General features: G+C 55.7%; 1 protein-coding gene across 21 annotated transcripts in view; it reads right to left on the bottom strand.

Annotated features, from left to right (window-relative positions):
• Positions 1-15,687, bottom strand: part of DYSF (dysferlin) — a 192,137-nt gene that overhangs the window by 54,444 nt on the left and 122,006 nt on the right. For 15 of the 21 annotated variants that reach the window (XM_084901143.1, XM_084901159.1, XM_084901147.1 and 12 more), the window contains 4 exons: positions 13,921-14,102; positions 10,837-10,977; positions 10,053-10,082; positions 8,447-8,476 (listed from right to left, as the gene is read on the bottom strand). In XM_084901143.1, the coding sequence (XP_084757269.1) occupies positions 8,447-8,476; positions 10,053-10,082; positions 10,837-10,977; positions 13,921-14,102 (383 nt within the window). Of the gene's footprint in view, positions 1-2,452; positions 2,495-8,446; positions 8,477-10,052; positions 10,083-10,836; positions 10,978-13,920; positions 14,103-15,687 lie in introns of all 21 variants that reach the window. The other 6 variants (XM_084901152.1, XM_084901161.1, XM_084901141.1 and 3 more) reach the window with 1 other exon arrangement.

The raw sequence follows: 15,687 nt of genomic DNA, 5'->3' as shown, positions 1-15,687 counted from the left end.
AGAGAGCAAAGTCAGTTTTTCCAGGCACAATCTTCTTCAGGATCACAATTCAAGCACCATGGCCTAAGGTTTAGGCTACCCCTCCTCCCATAGTGCAGGCTCTGATGCACCCATGAGCTGCTCAGGGTCACCCCATCTTCTACACTTGCATGCACATGTGCACACACATGACTTCCCTTTTTATCCTGACATGTCCACTTCAGCCCCTCTCCATTCCAGAGGGGATCATGTGCCTTCACTGGTTCTCCTGCCTCCTGTCTCACACCTTTCCAACTTACCACCCACCCTGGAGTTCCATCCCTACCCCCCATACCCACTCCCAGACACCTGTCAGCCCCTAACACCACCTCTCCTACCCATCTGCTGTGAGGACAGAGCATGTACACCAGGAGTCAGAGCATTTCCCAGCAGGAGAAGGGTATATAAATGCCCATCATCTACAGGCACCAAAGGGCACTGATGGGGAGGCTCCTTCACCACCACAGACCAGAGCTGAGCACAGCATATGTCAAGTTTGACCTTCTAATGGTTTGCCAAAAGGATGTGGGCAGGAATTCCCAATGATCATGAAGTATTGTATGGGGAAGCAGACAGGGCAAAGGAAGCAGGTACTGGGCAACTACCCCGTCTCACAGTGGCTGAAACACAGGCTGTGGGTATGAATCCTGGCTCCACCACTCACTGAGTTAAATAAGTTATTTCACCTCTCTATGGCTCATTTTTTTTTACATCTATGACATGGTATTAAAAGTTATCAACCCCTAAAGTTCGCGTGAAGCTTGAAAAAGTTAAAACAACATTTAGAACAGTTCCTGATTGGTGTAAACTCTCAATAGTAGGCCTGCTAGCTCACGTGGCACCCTTGTGACAATTAGAGAAACATGTCTCTTTCTTAAAGACCTTTACATCCATGTCAGAAAATCATACCTCGCTAGCTTATTAGAACAAGACACTCTACTGCCACCTACTGGAAACCTGTTATGATAAATACAAATCTATGATGTCTGCCTGGAAATTGCACCTCCTTGGACACAATGAACAACTGCACATCCACACATGGGAGGTTCCTGACCCCCAGGAAATACTAACTGTAATTAAAAGGGCTCTGCTGGGCGCTTTGCAGAGCTTGCCTCATCTAATCTCATTTAATAAACAATGGAATTACTGGATTCCTTCTCCAAGTGACTTGCTCTGGGTTCTTTCTCAGAGGACAGTGTATCCACCTACAGATGTTCGGACACAGATCCCTGGAGCAGCAGGAGACACACACCAGCTCACTCCAGCCTCAGTGCTCCGTAACCAGCTCCAGCTGTCACTCCTGCCCAATGGCACAGCCTCGGTGCTATGCTCCCTGGCCTGGAGTGGTAAGTAGTTCATTTCTAGAATCAAACCAGACCGTGGTATTTGTGCCCGTTGTGGCAGCTGTTTGACCTCGGGCAAGTTACCCAACCTCTGTGACTCAGACCCTCACCGGAAGATCTGGAATTACAATACCCTTCGAAGTCGCTGTGAGAATTCAGGTGGAGAACAAATGTAGAGAGTGTCTGGCACACAGGAAGTGCTTCGTAGATAGCGGTAATCCTGGTTCCTGTATTGCTGTGTGGTGGTGCCACCCAACCTTGGTTTGTACCATTAACCTTGATCTCCCAGGGTGGCTTGAAGAGATCTGAGCCCCCGAAAGCATCTCTCAGAACACTGGCTTCCTAACTGTCCCTATGTCACCAGAGCACAAAGTGAAGACATTCACTGTTTTCCAGCAGATGATATAGGAAGCACCGACATTTTTAGGCTGGCCGGGAGACAAATGCCATCAGGAGGGGAGGGGGCGGTGATGTGCAGGGCTGCCACGGGGCACAATTCCAGGGACTGCTGTGCACATCACAGTCTGGAGGGTGCAGGTAGGGCCTGGACAGCCACCACAATGGCCTGACTGCTACAGGGTCACCTGGCTGAGTGCCCACCCTTGGCACTCCAAGCCACCAGCTGCAGCGGCTGCACATCAAGGGTTGCCTCTTTAAGGGAAGGGTGAGGCCTGAAGGCCTGCTTGTGTCCTGTTTCTGGCCTGCTTTTGAGGGTGATGCCCAGTCCAATGTGGGCTCAGGGCAAAAGACCAAGATGTGTCAGGGAGGGAACCACGCCCAAGCTCCCCTGGGTGGGGAGACAGAAAGATAAGCCTTTCTCACATGGTGGCAACATTCTCCTGAAATCACCCAGGAAAGCTCATTCACATATTTCCTCCCAGACAGTCTTCTCTAGGCCCCCAGCTGTCGGCAGTGTCCCATTGATGCCTTTCTGTCCCTCCTTTCCATGTTGCATCTTTCCTTCAGGCTCCCCTGAGCTCCAGTTGGTGGTATTCCTCTCTATATGCTGAGGACCGGGCTCCCCATTTCCAGGAACCTATTTAGGGAAAAGGCCAGGGAACCAGAACCTCGAGAAGGATAGACTCCAGTACCGTTTGGAGGAGGCCCTGGAGGAAGAAGGCAGGTGCACACAGCTGTGGAGCGCCGGGCCCGCAGAGGCAGCAGGGAGAGACAAGCAGAGACAGTGGTTAGAAGTGTGTCTGTGGAGGAGCTTCCTCCACATGAGGCCATCGTTCTCATCCCAAGGCCATCTCCTCTCCATCCACCTAGATGTCCCCCGGGGTCTCAGAACATCCTTGTTCCCTGTCATTTGTTGCCACTCCCCAAGACCCCTGCTCCTTCCACCATGCCTGCAAGCTGCCAAGTTGGCCCTCTGTGCCCCCTCCTCTCTGAGCACACTGGTGAGGTTATCACCGAGTTTCTACGCCTAAACACTCTGGCTCCTTAACCCAGTCCTCCCCCGCACCTCCCCCCGAGTTTTCCCCACTATCTGCTAGATCTTTTCCATCCCCATTTAAAGATGGTTCATCAGATCCACCCGTTGTGTGTCCTCTCCAGCAGCCTCCCTCTCCTCTCTCTCTTCCTGAAAAGGACCGCATCCATCCACTGCCTCTCACTTCCATGCAGCCCTCTGCCCAGAGCATTCAGCTTGGCTCCCTGCATCCTCTCCCTGGAAACTTCTATCCCCAAAGTGAATAACTCAACCCAGAGGCCGTCCCTTACCAGCTCCTATCTATCTTCACTCCCTCAGTAGCATGTGGCCAGCTGATCTCAGCCTCCTGCCTGAAACCATCTCTCTGGTGCCACACTGGCCCTCCACCCTTACCCTCTGCTTGTTGAGTCCCCTCCTCTGCCCAGTCGTCTCCTAGGCTTTCTGCTCTCAAACAACTCTGCTAAATTCTACCAGGGGTCCTCAAACTTTTTAAAGTGGGGGCCAGATCACGGTCCCTCAGAGAGCTGGAGGGCCGGACTATATGAACTACTAATTCCTACTGTAACACCTCGGCTGCGCTCACTGCCCAAAAAACCTGGCGGGCCAGATCAGACTCCTCTGCAGGCTGCATGTGGCCCGCGGGCCGTAGTTTGAAGACCCCTGCTAGACCCACGTTCCCAACCTCTTTTGCTCAGTTGTTCATCCTTGTGTCCCACTGGCCTCTCACACTGAACTTATCCAGAATTGGATTCCCTGCCTTCCCCATCAAAACCCGCTCTTTTCACGTGTCATACCCCACCACCCACCTCAACAACCAGGCCACAGAGTCCCAGACCATCCTCAGCTCTCCTCCCCTTGTCACCATGTCTGAATGATCACCTCGCCTTGGCGATTCTGTCCCCTAAATCTCTTGCATGTGCATCCATCCTGCCTGGATTCGCCAGCACCCTGCTAAGTGGTCTCGCACCTGCTTTTGCACATCTACTCCCTGCAACAAAGGTATGCTGTGCTCTGCAGCCAGGAGACACAATATAACAATGTCACTCTACTTAAGAGCCATCAGAGGTTCCCCACCCACTCAGATGAAGTCCAAACTCCTTGTCGTGGCCTCCAAGACCCCTCATCTTCTAGCCCTTGACTTCTCCTGTCTCACCTCTCACCAGACAACGTTCCTTCAAGGCCCCCAGAGAGATAAGCCACACTGAACATGCTCAATGCCTTCCCCGGCAGGTTACAGGAGACACCATGCTGTCTTTACCTGTGAGGCCTGAAGTTCTGGGTCCTTCTGTCTGGATGCTCTCTGCCCACTTCATCTGGCTACCTCCTGCTCAGCTTTAGGTCTCCATTAAATCTTCCCTGGGGGCCTGAGCTCAACTTAAGCACCCCCATGGCTCCCATAGCAACTTGATCATCTCCAATTGAAAGACACACCATCCTGTGCCATCCCTATGTGTTCATTTGTCTATGTCCCCAGCTAAACCAGCTATTCTGCACACAGGGACCGCAGCTGAATCCCCGGTCCAATAAAAAAAGGGTTATGAATAGATAGCTGAAGGGAGGGAAGGAGTGGGGACAGAGGGATAAATGGGTGGGTGAATGTGTGAATAAAGAACTGGCTCCAACATACTCTCCGCTCCTTGTCTGCTCCAGGCTGATCCTTGGGTCTTCACCAAGCCTCCCCTCCCCTGGGCCTGCTTATGGCTCCCGCTGTTTGAATGGATTTCCCTTACTCTTCTTCTGAGCCTAAGATATCTTTCAGGGCCCAGTTAAGCTCTCCATCCTCCAGAAAATTTCCCCAACCACTCCATAAAATTCTTATAAGCCTACTTTCTGGCTCCTTTGAATTCTAAGTGACCTTGTGTCCAGTTTCCCAAGGTCCTAACAGGTTTCTGACATCTCAGAAACTGTGGCCCAGCCAGGTGGCTAGCTCTTGTGCACGAGTGTCTCAGCTGTTCTCTAGTCTAGCCAACCTGAGGCACCAGCCCCCTCCAGGCAGTGATTCCCCACAGGGTGGGCTGCAGAGGCCCTATCAGAACTGGGGACGCACATCAGCATCGGCAGGCAGGGGTGGGTGCAGACTGAAAGGGCCCCCAGGGCATCCTGATTCACTGTCCTGTGTGAGACAGGGGACCCTGAGGGACACAGACCTTGGGGCAGCCTCAGACTATCAGCCTAATTAGATACAGCAACACTTGACCAAGCCCTTCCTTGACCACCCTCCCACCCAACCCTGAATGCAGGGCAGACCTGAGGCTGCTCTGCTAATGGGCCTCTACAGGGGAGTGGGGCTTTGGACTCTCTCCCCATCAGAGCAGAGTCCACCTTAATTCCCCTTTAGTCTATCCATCCTGGTGGTCAGTTCAGTGCAGGTTGGCCCAGGCCCTGAACCAAGAGGGGGACCTCCTCCCCCAGGCCTAGGAACCACCACACCAGACAGACATTCATTCCTAGGGCAGGGGATCATGTTTGCAAGCCCACCCAGCCACCTAGGTCAGTCCCACCACCAGTGGCTCACAGGCTCTCACCTCACCCAACAGGGTATAGCCAGGGGACCTGCAGACATTCAGATCCTGGCTCCTCGGGGAGCTCCAGGCAGGGCAGCCAGGCGGCTGGGAGGGCTCCATTGTCTTCCTGCCCCACCCAGCTCGTTAGGAACAACATGTTGCTCTAATTACACTTGGGAGGAAAAACAGTGTTTTAAATTAAGGCCTGGGGGGTGGGGGAGAGGAGAGATGGGGGATGGGGGACCACTGGGTTTATTTTCTTGATTGCAAAATACCAAAGTTTTCCTTCTAGTGGATTTGGGGGTGCAGGAGAGTCCCTCGCCATACCCCACCGCCTGGATCTGGAAGGGCTGAGGGAGTAACATCTGGTTGGACCGCTAGCCTCCTGAAAACAGCCACAGACAGAGCACGCGGTCCCTCCTACCAGGGCATCCCCTCCACGGAGCAGGACAGAAGCAGAACCGAGGGCACCAGTCCCACCACACCCCCTTCAGTGGCCAGGACCTCAGCCCCTGCTCCCACCTCAGGCCCCCAGGTAGGTCTTCCTCTGCACATGCCCCAGCCCAGCCCCGGTTAAGAAGGAGTCAGCCAGCCCCTCTCCTGCCACGTGTGCACGCACGTGTGTGTGTGTGTGTGTGTGTGTGTGTGTGTCCATGCGAGTGTACACACTCGCACACACTCCAACGTGCATGTGCACACTCTCCAGTTCTCAGGAAATCTAAAATTGCAGTTTCTTTGAACTCATTCCCCTTGGCAGCACGGACTGCCTTTGTTCTCCAGACAAAAAGGAAAAGAAACGAGACAGAGGGCTCAGAAGAGGCGGGAGAAGGAGGGAGAGTGGGAGCCAGGGCCAAGGAACAAACAGAGGCAGAGGGAAACGCGAAGGGAGAGCGGGAAGAGGGGAAGGCGAGCAGGGCTCAGGAAGAGGGAGGAATAGGGGCGACACAGACAGGCTGGGGAGCCAGGAGAGATGCCTCTGCCACCCATGCTCTCTGCCACAACCCAGGTCTCCCAGGCATCACCAAAGTCTCAACCACAGGACGCCACCGTTCTCCTTCCCTGCCAAGAGCCCCGGAAAGAGACCCTCTAGATGGGCGTAAAGCCCGGGGAGAGAGAAATCTCACCCAACAAACTGATCCTGAGTGATGACAGCCTCCAGCCCAAGGCACTGGCACCTGCACTCCCACCACCACCTGCCAATCTGTGCGTCAGACGCAAGCTCAAGTGTCACCGCTTCCGGGAAGCCACCCCCACTGTCCTCCATCTGCTCTGGGAGCCCTCAGTGCAGACAGATGGCATTTCCTCTCTTTCACAGACACTGTCTCCCACACAGCCTTGGGCTGCGCTGGCCCAAAGGCACTCCCCACCGGAGAGGCCATCCTTCAACCATCCTAGAGTCGCCCAGGCCTCCTAGCTGGTCTCCCCTCCTGCCTCTTGTTTCCCAACCTAACATCCCCTCCAGCCAGACAACTCGCTAACCACCCATCTGCCCGCTCTGCTCTAAGAATCTAAGCTCCTGGCCTGGCTTACCAGGGCCCCCGGCTGCCTGGAATGATCCTCACAGGGATCAGGCTGAGACCTAGATGGGACTGAACGAGGATACAAGGCAAGTGCTGAGCTCATGCAAAGACAGAATAACTCTGCGCAGTTGTACAGCTTCCTGCAGAACCAGCAGGACCCTGCCTCCACCCAGTACTGAAGGATTCTTAAAAGCAAAGAGGACTCGGGACTTGGCATGAGGCTTAGCCTTCAAAGAGCAGGGGAACTGGATGAGCTACGGGCCCTGGGGATGAAGATGTCACAAGGTCATCCTCTGGGGTGGTTCCCCGGGGGAGGTGTTACTCCGTTTATCCTCAGGGGCCTCAGATCCTCTGAACCTGATGGCTAGCCCAGCCCTGTGCCCCCAGCCCCTCCACTCCACAGGACTTGCTCTCGCCTGGCCCTGGTGACCCACACCCCGCCTCACTCTGGGGCCGGCCCGGCGGCAGGACGTTGGCCCTCTTTCGGGTCTGGCCCCAAAGCTGCAAATTTGGATTTGCTTCCTGACAAGGAGACCCACAGCCTGATCCTTGCTCTCGGAATCTGAGCCTTCGCTGTTATATATTACAAATCCAGTTAGTTATTAAGGATTTTAACTTTTTTTTTTTAATAACTCATCCCTGGGCTGGGTCTTCTTTGGAGCAGGCTGTGGGTTTTGGCCACAGAACGCTCTCAATTGAGAGAGGGCTCCGTGCTGCTTCCCTGGACAGAACTCCGCTCCCCTTTCCAAATCGGCAGTCTTTCCACCGGCAGCCAAAAGCAGGAGGCTGCCTGTCAGGCGCAATTACGGCCAGCTCGTTTGGCGGACCCCACCTCGGTCTGGGAGCAAAAGGAAGTGAGGTAAGGGGCGCAGGGCCTGCGGATCCCACATCCTGACCCTGCACTTCAAGTCCAAATTGCACTGCAAATGTCAAATGGTGTTCGCTCCCTGCCTGGGGATTCCCTGACGGCAGGAAGTAGCTGCCTTCTGCCCAACCCCCATCTGACCAGGGCTCTCCTTCCTGTCTCTCTGCCCAGGCCTCTGCCCTACTCATCCATGAGGACCCACTCCCAGATGTGCAGGAAGCCATAAGGAATGTGCTCCTCATCGTCATAACAAAGGACAGACCGCAAACTCCTTCTAGAACTAAGAGTCCCCAACCCTCCTAGCCTCTGAGTCATCCAGGCCCTGACCATTCAGGCCCTAACCTGGTGCTGGTCCCCTTGTGGCCAAAAGCAGGTTTCCCCCCTTCTTCCTGAAACAATGCCTGGCTGATGCCCCCTCCACCAGAGAGGCTTCCTTGCCTACTCTGGCCTCTTATGAACATTTTCTTCTTGAAAACATGCCACCTGGTCCTCGGCCAAATGAGACTACGTAATGCCAACCATACGATCTAGATGAATCTGATCTTCAACAGAATAGCAAGTCCTCTGAGACCAGAATCATTCCAGGACTCACCCCAGGCAGAGTGAGGGGAATGAAACCAGGTAGGTCTCTGCGTGCTCATTGGAGAACCAGGAACCCTGAAGGCTCCAGGGCACGGGTCCAGAAGATGGCCTTGACCTCCCCTCTGTCTCTGCCCACCCCTCCCCCCGCCAGCAGCCGCCACAGCCAAGAGGGTCCACCTCACCTCTTCCAGGATCCGTGATGTTTCCTGCACCTGGACCACATCATGGGGCGTTCCACATCCAGGAGATGGTGAGAAGAGGAGAGAAGGGGGGGATAAGAGTTCGCCATCAGTGACAAATCGCACTAGGCTGGGCAGAGATCAGCACACCAGACATCGCCTATGAGGAGCCAACGGAGACCACCTCCCATCCCCGGCAAGTGCCATGTGCTTCTAGCCATGCCCCCCATGTGGTCCCTGAGAAAGAAGGTGTGATGGACGTTGATGTCAAGGAACTGGTAGGAGAGGAGGCCAACACATACGCCTAGAGCCCAGGCATGTCTGGAAGTGACAGACAGGAGAGAGGAAAATGGCAAACAGGTGGTGGGAAGGGCCGGGGCCTGTGGGGCAGCCCAGGAAGCAGACAGGCCTCAGGTCCTGGAGCTGCCGCTCCTCTTCGAGCGTGTGAACTTGGGGAGCCAAGAAGAAACAACAGGTCCCCCAGGGTCTGGCAAACTAAGATCGGGAGCTTGGACTTGACAAGGAGAGGGATGGGGAGCGAGAGAAGGGGGGCAGGGGGAGAAGCAAAGAGTGGAGCCGGGCAGGGGGCAGGAGGGCCTGCATGGTAAGAGCTGTCCACAAATTGGTGGGCTGCCCCTAAGGAGGAGGCATCCAGACAGAGCCCCGCTGACCACTTCCCAAAGCTGCAGCTGAGCCCGGCCGAGAGTCGTATTTTGAGAAACCAATGAGCCTGGGCACCACAGCAAAAGGTCTGCATTTTCAACTGTGACACCCAGAAAGGAGGAGAGCAGGGACAAGGGAGCCTAGTGGAGGAAATAAACCAGTCTTGGTGGGCACAGTGAGCTGGGAACCACGGTCTAAACCAGAGCTTCTGAAACGGGGTATGTGCCAGAACCCTCCGAGGGCTTGTGAACGGGCTGAGCTTCAGTCAGTTTGCAGTGGGTCCCAAGAAGTATTTCCCACAGCATCCTCGTGATGCCAAGCTGGGCCAGTCCAGTGGTCGGCAAACTCATTAGTCAACAGAGCCAAATATCAACAGTACAATGATTGAATTTTCTTTTGAGAGCCAAATTTTTTAAACTTAAACTTCTTCTAATGTCACTTCTTCAAAGTAGACTTACCCAGGCTGTGGTATTTTGTGGAAGAGCCACACTCAAGGTGCCAAAGAGCCGCATGTGGCTCTTGAGCTGAAGTTTGCCGACCACTGGGCTAGCTGATGGCTCTCAGCTGGCTGCACATTAAAATCTCCCGAGGGGCTTTGAAAACCACCAATGCCTGGGCCATGCCAGGAAGATCCTGCTCCCTTTGGTCTGAGGTGTGGCCTGAGCACCTGGGATTGATAAGGCTTTGCAAGGATTCGAACCTGCAAGCAGGCTAAGAGGCACTGAGCTGGATGATCGTGAGGTCCCTTCAGTTGGAGAGTGTGATCTTCTCAGGGAAGATGGGCAGGAAAGGCCTGAGCTGGGCTAGGACCCGGCCCCTGTCCACCCCACCCCTGGGGCCCCACTGGGTCTCCTCTGCCCGCTGCCCTTGCTAGCAAAGAACAGAGCTACAGACACAGGGAGGCCAGTGGGGAGTTTGAAGAAGAAACATTGAGAACAAGACTTACCTCAAAGCCGGGAATGTGGTGGATGGCCGGCTAGAGGAAGAAAAGAACTCGCTCAGGGGCTTGTCACTCAGGGCCCCCTCACCTTCCCTTCTTCCTTGGCCAGGCAAAGCCATTGCCAACCACAAAACAACCCTCGTGGCATATGCCAGTGATCAGACAGTCCGGGGCCCCTCGGAGCTGCCTGGGAGTTGGAGGCAGCGTGCCCGGGAACCAGGCTGGCCTAGGTTGTGTCCCTCTCCCAACACTTCACCTGGAGCCGCCCCACTTCTCTCTGGCTAATACATTGGGGTTCACATCACACCAAGAGTAGGTTTAATGATTTAGTTCTAATACAAACCCCCAAATCTACAGCAGGGAAGGGGCTGGCCCAGGATCACAGCTGGGCTGTGGCACAGCAGTGTGGAACAGGGGTTATGCCTTTTCCTGTCCTTGGAGTCCCCCTGCCCACCCCTCCCCCCCCCACCACCACTACCACAATTAAGCCCCTGCGCCAAAACCAGAAACAATCTCAGGATATACATCCAATGGCCAGAGGACTCAGAGATTCCAGCATTGGACCCCGAAGTTAGAGCGTGTCCTGATTTGGGGTTCAGAAAAGATGGCTGAGACCAGCCTCATCAGGAGGCCTGGCTTCCCTGCAGTGCTCCCCACTGTCAGGCCCCCGGTGGAGTGAGAGGATGGCTCAGCAGCCCCCTGCCTTCCACAGGCTGACCCTGCCTGTGTCCCCCACACTCCCCCACCCGGTACTCCCCGCCTTCTGGATCTGCACATGGCCTAGCCTCACCTTCTCTCTCTGGATGAGCTCAAAAGAGGCCAGCAGCTCACCTGCCGGCTGGCTCCCCCGAGTCAGGGGGAACCAGGCCAGCCGGGGCATCCGGTCCAGACTTGGCTGACAGATGCAGCGTCCCATAAACTCGTCTGCACCCTGGACAGGGAGTGGAGAAAGAGGAGTCAGCATCCCCAGCCCAGCACTCTGGTGGCCTCAGCCGGATCGTCAGACCCACATCGGGCCTCCTGAACCCTAATGGGCAACCCCTGGTGCTGAACAGCAAGCTCTGCCCCCTTAAAAGGATTTGAGAACAACGTGCAGTGGCCCCGGTCACTGCTGCTAGGTGTGAATTCCCGTCATGGTGGGGAAGAGCCTCTGAGTATCCAACTAGCAGAGCCGTGTTTTAACTTAATCAAGCTCTGAGCCAATAAGAGACCAGAGTGGCGGGATCCTAGCATTTCTCTGGCGCCCTCACAGACTAGGCATTTGATAGTTCCAAGGCCTTTTGTTTCACCTGTTCATTGCACCTTTAAATTCTACCACCTTCCAGACAGAGAAACTGACCGCTCATCGAATTCTATGAGTCCTGCTGAAATGATGTATTGACCTTTGCTCGGGCGCTTTCCTGGCTCCCCACTGCCTAGAGGAGAGAGTCCAAACTTTTCTCCTGGGATGGAAGGCCCCCTACTGGAGCCTGCTCCCCTCTCCTCCCTCCTGGCGCACCCTCTACGCCAGCCTGCTGGCCCTGGCTGCTCTCTCACCACTGGCCTTTGCATGGGCCAGTTCCAGCCATACTGCCCTCTACCCTACTAGCCATGGCCCACAGCCCTGCCCAAGCTCAGCCTCCGACATGGCCCTCTGTGACCCCGCTGGCCTGTGGTCAGCTTTCCCCAGGGCAGGGGCAGGGCACAGAACAGCTGGTGCTGCAGCCCTCACAAGCCCTGGTGATTTGCTCAAGGCCTTCCTCTGGGGAAACCCAGAACAGGACTGGGAGGTCTCCCTACCTGCAGTCACCTCCCTGCTGGGGACACCCCGGAGAGCCATTCTGGGGTAGCCACCAGCTGCTGCATAAATGCCCAGGTCATCAACTGACAGTCCAGCAGCAACCACTCAGAGTAGACACCAGCCCCTGTCCCAGGAGGGCTCCTGAAGGCTGCTCTGGGCAGGTATAGTCTTACCCAGGGGTCCTCAAACTTTTTTAAGTGGGGGCCAGATCACGGTCCCTCAGAGAGCTGGAGGGCCGGACTATATGAACTACTAATTCCTACTGTAACACCTCGGCTGCGCTCACTGCCCAAAAAACCTGGCGGGCCGGATCAGACTCCTCTGCAGGCCGCATGTGGCCCGCGGGCCGTAGTTTGAAGACCCCTGGTTACCAATGGGTCACGGAGAGGCTGGGGTAGGGGGGTCTGAGCAGAGCTTGGCAGCCAGGACAGCAGGAGCTCGGGGTATCTGCCACAGTTCAAACTTGCTTGGCTACATTAACAATGAGCACAGCCTCTGCTCTCCCCCAGGTCCCTGGAGCCCACCCATTCAGAATAGGTCATGGCTGCACCTGCTCCTTCAGCCCAGGACCTTCCTGGTCCTCCTACCTCCCCCTCCTGCCGCAAAGGCCCAGGCCCTGTGCTCTTCTCCAAACAATCCCAAATAGACTCCAGTTGTTCATTCCCCCACCCCCACCCCACTCCCAAAGGGCCAGCTTTTCCTTCCAAAGGAAGAGCTCGGAGGCTGACACCCCAGCCCAGGTCTGCACTGCCCACTGCCAGCTGGCCCCCATCACCTGGAGGCACCCCCATCTCCACACCCTCCCAGGGCACCTGACATCCGGTCATGGCAACTCTTTCTGGAAACATTTTCAAAACCCTGCCTCTTCCTTTTCATCGCACCGCTGTCCCCAACCTAGGAAGGGATCTCTCTGCCACATGCCCCATCCGCTGACATAGTCTCTCTCTGCTCTGCTCTTTTTAAAATGTCACTCTGACCTGTCAGTGCCCTGCTCCCCTGGCCTCATTCTCTGCTCTCCTCCTTTCCCGCCTGCCCTCCTCTCTCCTGGGTCTCCCACTTGCCCCAAGGCTGCCTCCTGCCAACACCCACACCAAACCCCACATTTGCTCCAGGGCTGCATCTTCCCCACAGGCTTCTGCACATCCAGCCCACAGCGCACTCTCCCTCCTGGGAACCTTCTACCGCTGTGCTTTCCAAGCTAGAGCCGCCAGCCACCTGCGGCTATTTACATTCAAAGCTTAATTAATTCCAACTAGAAGAAATTCAGAAGTCAGATTCTCAGTTGCATTAGCCACATTTCAACTGCTCAACAGCCACACGTAGCTAGTGGCTCCCAGAGCGTTTCCATCAGCAAAGGACACTCTGTGGACAGCTCTGTTAGAGGGCCTGGCTATGCCTCAGAGCCACATGGCACTCAGGGACCCACTGTCTCCCTGGAGCAGTGGTCAGCAAACCACAACTCGAGAGCCACATACGGCTCTTTGGCCCCTTGAGTGTGGTTCTTCCACAAAATACTACATGTTGGTACGCACATACAGTTTATTGAAACTTCGTGGCCCATGCGCAGAAGTTGGTTTTCGGCCTGGGCGAGTCTATTTTGCAGAAATGGTTCTAACGCCGAGCCACACTCAAGGGGCCAAAGAGCCGCATGTGGCTCGCAAGCTGTGGTTTGCCAACCACTGCCCTGGAGGATTCTCTGTCTGTGGGTGCGTCTCGGGTCCCACCTAGACTGGGAACCGAAGTGAAGGGCTACCCAGCCCAGCACACAAGTGCTTAATCAACGTATGGAGTCAACACAGCACTCTGAGGAGAAGGGACTGGCCTGGGATCATGTAAGCAAGTTAGAGGCGGAGGAAACCCCGGCTTGTGAGCCACGGCCAGCACCTTCCTTTCCAGACCTGTCCCCTCTCGCTGCGTGGGCAGAGCACAGGCGCTAGCAATCCAGTTCTCCTTCCTCTACAATGGTTCTGACCGCTCTGCAGTCTGTGGGGCCCGGGGAGAGGCCATCAGTCCCAGCCTGGGGGTGCACCCATTCCTCCCTGGGCCCTGAGGAAGTGGGCGGGGAGGGGATGCAGAGGACGGCAGGAGGCTCACATAGGTGTCGTGGTCATACAGCTCCACCACGATGCTGGGCGGCTGCTCGGCGATGGTGGCCGGCTCGCCGAAGATCTCGATCTCGTAGAAGATGAGCGTCTGGTCCCAGGTGGGGTTCAGCGTGTTCTTCGCCACCACCGTCTTCTGGCTCTGGTGCAGGAAGGAGACGATTGCGTAGGGATCTGTGGGCGGGAGAAGGGACGGGAGACAGGACACGGCAGAGACCGTGAGAACTGGCTGCTCAGGAGCCACTCGGGCCACAAAGCTGGAGCAGAGCTGTGCCTGGCCCTCTGGTGCTGCAGTGTCAGGTGGGCGCCCATTTCCTGGGTTCTCCCTGACCTCCAGGAGCGGACGGGCAGGCCACCACAGGGAAATGGAGCCTGGATCCAGGCCAGTGGGCACAGAAACCCAGAGACCTCCCCCTTCTGGGCTCCTTCTTGGGTTTGTCCCCAGGGGGCAAGGTCCAGTTAGAAGAAGTGAGTCCCTGGATGGCTCATTTATTTGTTCATTCAGTCATCCAACAAGCATTTATTGAGTGCTTTCTGTATGCCAGGCTAGAGGCTAGGGGCTGAAAATGCAATTGAATCAAAACCATAATTCACACAAACATAAAATTACCATTTTGATCAGTGCTTTGAAGACTAGAGATAAGATGCAGTAGCATGTGTGAGGAAGAGACCTGGCTTCTTTGAGGAAGGGAGAGTAGAACAGAGATGTCGGTGCCATCAGCATGGCGTGTCTAGGGCTGCATTTCAGCAAGCTCACTCTGGCTGCCACACGGAGGGGGGAGAAGTGAGTGAGGGGGACCAGGTATGAGGCTCCTGGAAGAGACCAGGCAGAGGCAGTGGTGGCTTAGATGGGCAGGAAGGCACCAGAGAGAAGCACATGGACTCAAGAGCTATGGATGGTATGAGGGAAACTCTAAGGCCCCTGAAGCTTCCTGCTCTCCCCAAACTCCTCTCCAGCATGTCAGCCCCAGCCTTGCTGACCTGGGACCCAGCCACTAGTCACTAGAAAAGATTCTAGCATAGTAGTTCCAAATGTGAGCATATAGCGGAACCGCCTGGAAGGTTGACCCAGGCCGCTGGGTCCCACCCCAGGGCCTCATGCCTTAGGTCTGGGCTGGTGGCTGAGAATCTATTTCTAACACGTTCCCAGGTGGAACTGATCTGCCCTCCAGGGCCACACTTTGGAAACCAATGAGAGAGAAGGACCTGTGAGACTGAGCGCGTGTCATTTACAAGAGGAGCAGAGGGTCTGGAGAAGGGGCTCCGCAACTTCCCCCCCCCCAGGGCATCAGCCTGGGGGAGGGGTCCAGTTTGCTGCCATTTCATAAGACCAAACACGCCAAATGCTGAGGGCACATGCCAGGAAAGTCTGGAGTTGCAGGAGGCTGGCGGCTGGGTGCTAGATGTATTGAGAAGATGGAGCCTAAATGTTCTAACATATGCCCTCTCCCCTTCGTGCCTGCCCCATCCTGCAATACCTGGCATCCTCTGAGCCTCGCAGTCCAACCCAATGCCACCCCTCACCCCACATGTGGCCTCAAAGGGGCGTCAGAGGTAATGGGCTCTGCCCTGCTGGTCTCGGAAGGGTGCTGGGATGTCCAACTGCGATCCTGGGGCTGGGATGGGGAGACAGGATTTCCCCCCAAACGGGAGGTGAGCAGGACAAGCTCCCTGGCCTTAAAGAGACCAAATGGCACACCACGGCCACTGCACAGGAGGTGGCGGAGAGGGACGACAGAAGAGGTGGGGAGGCTCAGGT

The sequence above is a fragment of the Pipistrellus hanaki genome, assembly GCF_964339955.1.
Source record: "Pipistrellus hanaki genome assembly, chromosome: 12".
Lineage (NCBI taxonomy): Eukaryota > Metazoa > Chordata > Mammalia > Chiroptera > Vespertilionidae > Pipistrellus > Pipistrellus hanaki.
Note: the sequence above shows the minus strand (reverse complement) of the source record. Positions and strands in the feature narration are given on the sequence as shown.